The sequence below is a fragment of the Limulus polyphemus genome, unplaced genomic scaffold, assembly GCF_000517525.1.
Source record: "Limulus polyphemus unplaced genomic scaffold, Limulus_polyphemus-2.1.2 Scaffold793, whole genome shotgun sequence".
Classification (NCBI taxonomy): Eukaryota; Metazoa; Arthropoda; class Merostomata; order Xiphosura; family Limulidae; genus Limulus; species Limulus polyphemus.
The window spans coordinates 347,759-359,618 of record NW_013666403.1 but is presented as its reverse complement, the minus strand read 5'-3'; the positions used below and the strand labels follow the sequence as shown (position 1 = coordinate 359,618).

At 34.1% G+C, this 11,860-nt stretch overlaps 1 protein-coding gene across 1 annotated transcript in view; it reads right to left on the bottom strand.

Moving 5' to 3' along the window:
• LOC106460549 (potassium channel subfamily T member 1-like) overlaps positions 1–11,860 on the bottom strand; it is a 101,096-nt gene that overhangs the window by 65,734 nt on the left and 23,502 nt on the right. Inside the window, exons 5-6 of the mRNA XM_022387290.1 lie at positions 684–767; positions 383–431 (exon numbers count right to left, since the gene is read on the bottom strand). Coding sequence (XP_022242998.1) covers positions 383–431; positions 684–767 — 133 coding nt within the window. The remainder of the gene's footprint in view (positions 1–382; positions 432–683; positions 768–11,860) is intronic.

Here is an 11,860-nt window from a genome sequence, read left to right as displayed (position 1 = left end):
TCACCTACAGATGTTTTTACTAAACATAATATGTACTTTTACACAAGTGAATAAGTTTCATTGAAATCGGGTCACATTTTGTTTTACTTAAATGTTGAAAACCTCTGGCTATAGATTTCTATAGACCAATCGCGACGCGAGTGTCTTATCGATAGTTCTAGAACCCAAATATAACAAACATAATAATAAAAAAATATTCATTGTGGTAAACGAAATAATAATTTGAACTAAGTAAGAGTTATTTTTCTTCCCGATTTGTAAAAGATCCTTACGTGATAGAAAAAAAAATAATATTATTTTTGAAATATCCGTAGAAAATCAACGGGTGGGAAAGTTATTAAACCTCAATAGTAGGAGTAAATTACTTAAATTACTGCATTACCTGAATGCCCCACAATGTCAGCGGACGGTCTACCCATAATATGGCCACCCTGTAAGTAAATAAGTAAACTTATAAGTCCTATGTGACTGCTCAGTCGAACACGTTTTGTAAAACATCACAATAAAACTAATAATATTTTCAACATTTCAGTTTCAACAAATGCAGTCTGAGTTTCCAGTAACATAATACAACTAACATATAAATGAAAATGGATACATATTAATTTAACCCAGCTGGTTTTCTTGAGATTTGATATCGAGGAAAAGTGAAACTGTTAAATGTTGACATTGAAAAGACCTACCAGTTGATATGCCCATTTGGTCTAGTATTGAAGTCATGGGATCCTTCTCCTCCACTGGTGATGTTAGAAACAGGACAGCCGTAGCTTGATGGGTAAAACAAAAATGAAGCATATATTAAGACGAACGAGCTCATTTTAAATCCTCATTATTCATATTCTTTATTCATGAAAAACAATTTCATCTTGAATACTCAATATTTATCCTATATACTAGAATATGTATTTTTGTTTGTAATTAAGCACGGTTTCTAACGTTGTGAGTCCGCAGAAATACTGCTGTGTCACTGGGGGGGCAACTGAAAAGTGAAATCTTTATCAAAGCAAACCTGTTTACATGGAGTATTCAATATTAACCTCGTCTATTAAAGTATGAAATAATTATTACAACAAACAAGATTATTTTAAAACTTCGATAGTTGCATACTTACAAAAAAATTATGGTTTTGTTTGAAACGTATTTAACTGCAACTAGTTTCTTTCACCTGCGAACCACGATGATCTCATAGTTGGTGTATCGGGTTGAAGATCGGAAAGCCCAAATTCACGTTGAACTCGCTCCACACTTTCCATTGTGGGCACATTATAAAGCTAATATTCAATCCTCTTATTCAATTTAAAGTAGCAGTGTAAGCAGCTGGTTGCCTTTTCTTTGATCTATGCCTAACCCTTCGAGTCTCTAACTGGTTGTTTAACCTAAGTATCGCACAAATTGCCTTCTCTCTGATCTATGCTTCACTCTTGGGGTCTCTAACAGATTGTTTAACCTAAGTATAGCAAAAGTTGCCTTCTACGCCTAACCCTTGGGGTTTCTAACAGATTGTTTAACCTAAGTATCGCAAAAGTTGCCTTCTACGCCTAACCCTTGGGGTTTCTAACAGATTGTTTAACCTAAGTATCGCAAAAGTTGCCTTCTACGCCTAACCCTTGGGTTTTTAACAGATTGTTTAACCAAAGTATCGCAAAAGTTGCCTTCTACGCCTAACCTTTGGGGTTTCTAACTGATTGTTTAATCTAAGTAACGCATAAATTGCTTTTCAGATTGGGCATACCAAGTACTACTACATCTAACAACAATATAATTGATCAATAAAGAACGAAACGTCCAACAATAATATAATTGTTCAATAAATAACGAAACGTCCAACAATAATATAATTGATCAGTAAAGAACGACACATCCTAAAGATTATTTCTCTATTCAGTTTCTGTATATAATATATATATATATAGTGACAGTTGTGTTTTAGAAACATTTTATTGTTTATCAAGATCATAATAATTAACTTGACAACGAGCATCTTGCCCTGTAGAGAGGTGTTCATAATCTGAGGTAATAATACAAGGGTGCACGAACAGGCTTTAACGCCCGTTCATCTACCAAAGGTGGTTATGTATGCAATAGCTCTGGTTACGGACTATTGCTCTATAACGCAGCTTTCGCTGCAGGAGGCTTTGTACAATATACCGAGGTCAATGTTTTCCCCACTCATATTTGCATGTTTTACAAAGTTCACTAATCGTGCGCAGAAAATAATTAAAAAGGCCTGTTTGAACAACTCAAATTCACAGAAGTTTAAGGGAAATGCATCTAGTGACTTAACCGATACATTTTAGCGAGTTATATAACATTAACGCCCGTTTGTACTTGAATCAGATGGAGGTAGTGGCATTTTGACTCGGACATGCTGGATATTTTGTTTTGATGACGTCATCTCTTCGACATCCAGACCGTACAAAAATGGCATTTTCTCGCGTTAAAGTATTGTCACCACGTTAATAAAATAGTGTACAGAGTTTACCGTGGCATTTTTCATGAATCTCTGACTGCTTAGCTAAAACGTATTGTTGTAACTTACACACACTGTAAATGAACTGGATGTACTTTCGTGAAATGCGCTGTATCATTTTATAAATGTTATATTAAAATAAATAAGATAATATATCGCCAAATTTTTTTTGTGGTCACTTAAAGTTGACATGTCCTTCGTCCAGTGTGATGGCGTAGTTCATTTGTCGCATGCCAGGTAACGTTTGTACAGCTTTTGACAATTGACTATATGCTTTGAGAGAAATTTATGAACACAGTGTCGCTTTTGTAAACCATAATCCGTCTGAGTTATCTTATTTAGAGTACTGAGAACATTTTCTATTATTTTCTAACATTTTCTATGTTTATGTGTGGGTATTTATCCCTGATGGAATCATGTCTTTTCTTGTTTTATGAAGAGCATTCAGCAAAAGAAATATTATTTTATTTTAAAAGCCATCACTTCTTTGCTTACATGCTTTAATGATGACTGAATAGGATTTCGCGTTCGAACGTCCTGTAATAGCGATTAGATATGAAAATTGTTAACATAGGTCGTGGACAAGTCACCTTAGAAGCGGTTTGTGTTTCAATATATGTGGCAAAGTTAAGTATTTGAACATAAAACTTGCTTTGAAGAAATTCGGTATTTCAGATGTATTTAATAGTGAAATGTGTTTTTTATCTGATCGATGTTTCAAATTCCGTCTGATGGCCACGTCTTTGTGTCATTGGTGGACACTGCAATTAGTATTCACATAGGCCTCTGTTAAAGATGACGATGTCCAGCTCGAACCATTAATTTTGAAATATTTTTCATAGTACTGTAGATGGACGTAGTTTTCACGTTTAAGCAGACCAAAAGCACGATAGTCCAATGGTGTTGCACTGGGGGATTTAAAGGATTTGAATGTGGCTGATTACGATCACTGTGATTCCAGTTATCTTTTGTCATTTTTCTCATAACAAAAGCTATAAGCTAATGAGCCTTCTTCAATTTCAACTCTCAGTCTATTATTCTTTCAAAAATACCAGAGCGGTCAGAGGGTTCAAACTCCGAGACCTTGTTTCACTTTCTTGAAATTTTGTGTATCATTTGGCTCGACATCATTTAACAATTTCACTCTACGAATATCCTTCCTTCAAAACGCCTCGACTTTATCGTCTAGCCATAAGAGTTAACTAGTGGGTCGTCCAATTTTCAACTGACTGGAAATTATAACGGTATTAACCCTGTTGCACATGATGCTCTAATTGGTAACTGCAGTGAAGTACCACTTCAGTAATATATACTAATTGTTCATATAAAGTGTTATTAACCTTCTATAAAGACTGCTTATTTAAATGTACATTTTCGAAGTGTTAATTAATTTTTTATGTAATGATTTTCAAGATGCTTCCCCTTTTATTTACATTTCAAATATACCTCTGTTTCAGTTTAAAATGATGAAACTAGAGTAAGGTATTTAACCAAAATCAGTTACAAAAACAGCAACAAAAGTGTTAAAACGTGGAAATATTTGGTATATTTTATTACGTTTTTAATGAAATAACACAATTAGAAATAATGAAACTAAATTGAATACCATGAATTTCCCCTCAGACTTCTGTTTTTTTTTGTGAATGTGATCAATGAACTTCTGCCAAAACGTTTTTTTTTTTTGTAATTTTTATCCATTATTCAAATGCTTTTAGTGTAACATCGGAGTTTTTCGTTGTTTTTTATTTCGTTCTTATCTTTAAAATGAGTGGAATAATATGATGTAGAAACCTAGGTTTTATATTCCTCCAGCAAGTCAGCGGTAAATTTACGGAGTTACAATGCTAAAATCCAGAGTTACATTCCCCGCATTGGACAAAATGCGGATAGCCCATTGCGTAGCTCTGCACTAAGCAAATAAAATAAAATCCTCAATAGCCTCGGTACTTGAAATTCTTTTAGGCAGGATTACCTTTATTATTATTATTATTATTAATAATTAGCTATATTTTTGTGCGCTAGCAATACCAAGTGTGGGGCGCGCTTATACTCGATTCGATTTTGTTACTCATCAGGATCTCTACAAGCCTACCCTCAAATTTAAATTATGTTAGGCAGGATTGGAGTAAATTAATATACGAGATCTTGGGCGGGGTACAATATATCAATCGAAAGGGTTTGACCTCTTGAGTCCAAAACTGTAATTAGAACTGAAATCGGTCAAGAGATGACGGAGCTATGAGCAAAAAGTTGGTACTTGAAAAACAAACAAACTCGGAGCTATTCTATGAGCCGCTATGCCGGGGGTAAAAACAACAATACTTAAGGTGAAAAATCTTGCTTTGATACTTGCGGTGAGCAAGCACAGATAACTCACTGTGTAGTACTGTGCTTCTCAACAAATAAACCTCATCTATTCCAGTAGAATTTGGTCACTACTTTCAAAACATTTTAGACAATGGTTTCTGGCTTGTTTCTTTAGAAGACCTATTAGTTCAAATAGGTTCTTTTTGGTTACTGTTACGACAAACTTGATCTTAATAGGTTCTTTGGAATGTTTGTTTGTTTGTAATTAAGCACAAAGCTACACAATGGGCTATCTATGCTCTGCCCACCACGGGTATCGAAACCCGGATTCTAGCGTTGTAAGTCTGGGGTTTCTTTGGAATGTGTTAATTAATATACGTAAAAGTGTTTGACTATCTTAATCACAGGAAAAGAACATAAAATTCACGCATGTATCGTTAATCATTTCACAAGTTATCATTAAGTTTGTATTGACCCTAATGTTGATACTAGAATAGTTAGAATTCGTTTGTAAACAAACAAAAAAAACATGCAACAGAAAAACTAAGCATTTTTGTTTCGTTTTTAAACTTCTTTTGGATACAAGATAGTAATACAATTATGTAAAATTAAAAATATGTTGTGTTTTACGATTATAATATGATGTCAATTAACAACAGGAATTTAAAATACCGCGCTTCTATCCGTTGCATTATGAGAGGCTTAGGATGGCCTGACGGTTAAGGCGCTTGAATCGCAATATGCGGATAGCGGGATTGAAACCTGACACCGAACCTACTCGCATTTTCAGCGTCAAAGCGTTAGAATGTGATAGTCAATCCCACATTTCGTAATTAAATGAGTAGACGAAGAGTTGATGTTGAATGCTGCCGGCCGGTAGCCTTCCCTTTGATCGGTAGTTCCAAATTAAGGACGACGTTAGATAGCCTTAATAGCTTTTCCATAAATGAAACACACAAATATAAAGAAAACTTTAAAAAATTCTAAGATATTTTTATTTTTCTGCAGTAAGGTAAAACCATCTGAATATAACTGAAATGTTCTACTGGGAGCACTAGTATTTATTGAAATAAGCTTAAATATTTAGTGGACGTTTAACAGTTCTCAGAAAATTGTTCCCAGGAAAGGTCGATAGTATGCTAAATATGTATCTAAAGTTAAAGAACTTCTGAGATGTTGGAATAAGAGTTTTTATTCCTATTAAGAAAAAGACCTTTCCCACTTTCGGATCAAATGCTTGTACCGAAAAAGAATTTAAATGATATAACATAACGTTTAGGAACAACAAGGGCTGTCCCATCTTCTAAACTAAACTAAAACTATTAAGAAAAGATTCTCAAAGCCAGTTCTTATCATCCATATATTTATCAAGCTTTTTCTTAAACTCACTTAACTGGCTTCACAACGTCTGAAGGTAAACCGTTCCTAAGGCCATCCACCCTATTAAAAAACTGTCTTAGCTGAAGATAACTTCTACCCTGTCAAAATTTATATTTATGTCCTCTAGTCCTATCATTCTCAACATTAATCATGAAAAAATATGATGCATCAATTCCCTCAACAGTCTTAAACACCTCAATCAGAGATCTTAACTTCTCCTCGTATGACAAATCCTTCACTCCAGCCACCATTCCTGTAGTCCTCCTCTGAACCCATTCTAACAATTCAATGACTTTTACCAAGGTAAGGAGCCCAAAACTCAAAACGATACTACAAATGTGGCTTAACCAGTGAAATTATAACCTATTTGGACTTGTATTCAATATTTCTGTAGATACAACCTAAAATCCTATTTTCCCTACCATTAGCAACAACGCACTGGTTGGATGGCTTAAAAGACTACACTACACCTAGATCTCTTTCTTTCATAACATTAAGGCTACTCCCATCCAAATTATACTTATAATTCAAATTATGATAACCCACATGCATTTATCATAATTAAAACCCATCTGCCATTTATTTGCTTAACTCACTAAATAATCTAAATCATTTTTTAAGCCAGCAACACCCAAGACTTTAATATCATCATCAAATTTATGTAATTTATCGGCCATTCTTTCATCTATGTCATTGGTGTAAATAAAAAAAAGCAAAGGTCCTAAGACTGAGCCCTGAGGTACCCCACATGTAGCATTAATCTACTTTGACTGAACTCCATTTGTAACAACCCTCTGCTTTCTTCCACCCAATTTGCTCACTTATCCCTCACATCTAAAGAAAAAAATGTTTTTACTGGCCTTTTATGTGGCACCTTGTGAAATGATTTCTGAAAATACAGATATACCAAATATACACCCCTACCTTCATCTACATAAGTAGTAACCTTTTCAAAGAATGTCAAAAGATTTGTAAGGCAAAATTTACCCTTGTGAAACCATGAAATAAAATTCCAAACTTGTTGAATGACTTTACAAAGCATCTTTTATCAGACTTTCCAAACCTTTTCCACAAATGATGTAAGACTAATAGGCCTATAATTACTGGTACAATTTTTATCACCTCCCTTGAAAAGAGAAGTAACATTAGCCAACTTCCAATTCTTTGGCACTTGCCCACTATTCAAGGCCTTACAAAAAATAGTAGCAAGTGGCTCACATATCCAATCCTTAATCCCTCCTTCAAAACCTTTGAGGAAATATTAGCTGGCCCATGAGACTTATCTTCTTCAAGCTTCCCAGCATTTTTCTTAACAAGCTCAGAATTAATGTGATCATCTTATTCAATCTTGTTTCCATCTACCAACTGTTCAAGATGAGGAACATTGCTTAAATTTTCATTAGTAAAAACTAAAAAAAGGAGTTAATAAACCAGTCATCTCATAATCATCAGGTACGACCCCCAAAGGCCCTATTCATCATAACATTTTGTTTACCCTTAATGTATTTAAAGAAATCCTTATCGTTAATTTTTACATTTTCAGACAACGTTTCTCATACGTCCTTTTTGATGTCCTAATTTTCTGTTTGACCAACTCTCTTAATCTTTTAAATCTCCTGTCATACCAGTCAATTTAAATATTTTAAATTTGTGATGCTTTTCTTTAATTTTATCCCTTCTGTACTTTGTGATCCAACCTGGCTTTTTACTTGCAGCCACCCTTTTCTATCTTTAAGGAATGCGTATATCTTGAATATTTCAAAAATTTTCACATTTGATTATTATCTCCAAATACTTCAGCTGTCCAATTCACAGCAGATAATTCTTGTCGCTTACCCTCAAAATTTCCTTTTTTGAAAATTGTAACCAAAATATCGTTATTCCTTATTTCCATATGCAACAAAACATCAAACGTAATAGAGGAATGATCACTTGCACTCAAATGTTTCCCAATTTCCACTTTCGCAACCATTTCTGTATTAGAAGCTAACAATAAATCTAAAATAGCATTGTTCCTAATAGGTTCCTTGACCAATTGGTGAAGAAAAGCATCTTGAAAAGTTCCCAAAAACATTTCTCCCTCATGGTTTGACTTTAACATTTCCCGGTCTATGTGCCCGAAATTAAAATCACCAAGGATTATGACCTCATTAACAGCTTAAATATATATACATGCATATAGCTGTTTATAGAGTTGGGTGGTGAATGTCTATTAGGATGGTTTACATTGTTTCAAATTAAACCACATGAGGAAATAAAAATAATATGTGTTTGTATATGATAGTTTACATAACTTGTAGAAGACCACCTGTCGTGGTATGCAGGTACGTCATCTTCTATTTTACTACAGAATATAGTAACAAGGAAAGTTTTCAATTTTCTTAGAGTTCTAGTTGAGAACCTGATAAATCCAATCTTCGTTCTGTTTTAATTTAGTCCTTAGGAGTTGCTTTTTATATCATGAATCATTCTAGGATATATTACCTGCTGTTTCGTGGGATTGTTCCATTGCACCAAATCTCACCGAACGTCTAAGAATATTTCTATTGTTACATAGAGCGGAGGTGTTTTCAAATTATTGTGATTAAGTTACAGAGAGAAAGTGCTTTCAGACAGTCTTCTTTCTGCTTTCAAAACTAAGACTCGATACTGAAGTCTTTCTTATCCGCATTTCTCTTTGTTTAAGATACTGTTTCTTTTGGAAACTGTGAACTTGTAGTTCTTAACTTTCTCATTTAAGATTCAACTTAATCAGATAAAACCCAACATTACTTCTTCATTTAATTACACGTTCATTTAATTTTATTTGTCATTCATGTTTAGTTAAGTTTTAATCAGTTGCTGTACCTTTTCAGATAAAGTATTTGTTTCTAGTTTCTTTACACTGAGTCCTGTCTTTTTTTACTCACCCATTAACAAAACATTATAATTAATAATGGCTGGAGACGGCTTAAATGGGTAATGAAGAAAAACTTTAATATCAGTTTAACATGACAGCAAATGTACAACGTTTCGACAAGGTTTTGTCATCATCAGGTACCTATATCATCATCATTTATATTCTAAAGCGGTTTGTGTTCGTTTGTCCGAGGCGAACACTTTCTAACTTTTACCTTTGATCACCATGAAGCTTTCAGAAATTCTTGGATACTCTCCGGGTGGATTCTAAAACCCCTTACTTTATTTATTTATTGTCAAATTTTACGATATTGACAGATATGTAGATTTCCCCTCTTGCTAACTGCCTTAGTGCTGGTGAATGACACACAAGCACGTCGTTCAGCCATCTTCATGAAACTAACAAATCAACGCCATCTTCATGAAACTAACAAAACAAATGTTGCGACTGATGCAAGTACATATTCTAAAGTTAAATAAGATAAAATAACAGTAAGAAAATTAAAGTCAAGATAGGTAAACATGCAAGAACCTATCTTCATGTTACGTAAAATTACAAAATAAAAAGAGCTAAAGTTAAGATGCACAAGTAGGTCTAATTGTTAAAGTCTTAAGAAAGCATAAATTCATAGTGAACAATGAGAAAAAATGGCAAAAGCCTAAAATCAAGATAGTTATACAGGCTGTTTGATTAATTTATTTGTTTGTAATTAAGCCCAAAGCTACACAATGGGCTATCTGTACTCTGCCCGCCACGGGTATCGAAACCCGGATTCTAGCGTTGTAAGTCCACAGACATACCGCTGTGCCACTGGGGGCCAGTTTGTTGAAAAAGCTTCGTAAGAGAAACAAACAAAATCGTGAATATGCAAGCTATATCGTGGGATTGTGTGTAATCTACTCGAACCTTCAGGAAAAGCCGCGAACAGAGAGATCCAGATAACATCAATTTTCAAAATAAAAAACGTTTGTTTGATTAATAAGCTCAAAAAATCTTAACGCAATGGTGTCATAAATAAAATTATTCTGAAGACATTTAAGGCATTTATATAGTGTAAAAAAAAAAAAACGGAATCAAATTATTTAATAAAGATAGTTAACAAAAAAAGCTCACGTGAGGATATACAACAATGACATGATGATTAATAATCACCAAGTACTTCATCACATGCGCGACATGATGATGGTGATTAATAATTATAAATCCAATACACCCAAGTACTTCATCACATGCGCGACATGATGATGGTGATTAATAATTATAAATCCAATACACCCAAATACTTCATCACATGCGCGACATGATGATGGTGATTAATAATTATAAATCCAATACACCCAAGTACTTCATCACATGCGCGACATGATGATGGTGATTAATAATTATAAATCCAATACACCCAAGTACTTCATCACATGCGCGACATGATGATGGTGATTAATAATTATAAATCCAATACACCCAAGTACTTCATCACATGCGCGACATGATGATGGTGATTAATAATTATAAATCCAAAACACCCAAGCACTTCATCACATGCGCGACATGAACAGACCTTAATGATATCAAATTTATTAATTTACCAGAAAGCTGCACAACGAAAAAAAGAGACCTGATACAAATTAAAGCAGGTTTCCCTGAAATCATTAGAGGATTTTTAATTAGTAATAGGACTTGTTGTGGCTTAGTGGTCAATGTGCCAAGCTGCAGATCATAGGGTCCGGAATTCGAGAAGCGATATCGTTGAACACGTTCCACACTTTCAGCTGTGGGTGCATTATGAAAGTAACAATCAATTCCGTTATTCAGGTAGAAGAGCTGAACAAATCCCTTGTGGAGCTGAAGGTGGCTTAGTGGTTAATGTGCTCGGATTGTAAATCTAAAGTGTTGAATTTCTTCAGCACTTTGGTACACATCTTTTGATGTACGTAACAAGCTGAAATGAATTCAATATTCGAAAAAGATATATTTTGTCTATTACAGTTCGATTTTCGGATTTTGTAAAGTCATTTGCTTTTTAATTTGTATGGTCCAGAAAAAAATCATACCTCAGACGCGATATCGTTCATTAAAGGCCTTCCACACTTTTAGCCGTAAGCGCATTATAAAAGTGGCAGTCAATAACGTTATTTGGTTCAGAATGCCGAACATAGGCCCTGTAGAGCTGGAAGTGACCTAGTGGTTAGCGTGCTCGGACTGTGAATTCGACGTTTTATGGTTCGAGTACTTATACACAAATGTAATGTCTAAAAAATATTTTGTAATACAATATGCAGTATCATGTAAACTTTCTGTACATTATGATGGCAAAGTATGTAAACTGTATGTACGAGTAAACCACCCAAAATACTGTATGTATGAATAAACCACCCAAAATACTGTGTATGTATGAATAAACCACCCAAAATACTGTATGTATGAGTAAACCACCCAAAATACTGTATGTATGAATAAACCACCCAAAATACTGTATGTATGAATAAACCACCCAAAATACTGTATATATACGAGTAAACCACCCAAAATACTGTATGTATGAATAAACCACCCAAAATACTGTATGTACGAGTAAACCACCCAAAATACTGTATGTATGAATAAACCACCCAAAATACTGTGTATGTATGAGTAAATCACCCAAAATACTGTATATATACGAGTAAACCACCCAAAATACTATATGTATGAATAAACCACCCAAAATACTGTGTATGTATGAGTAAATCACCCAAAATACTGTATATATACGAGTAAACCACCCAAAATACTGTATATATACGAGTAAACCACCCAAAATACTA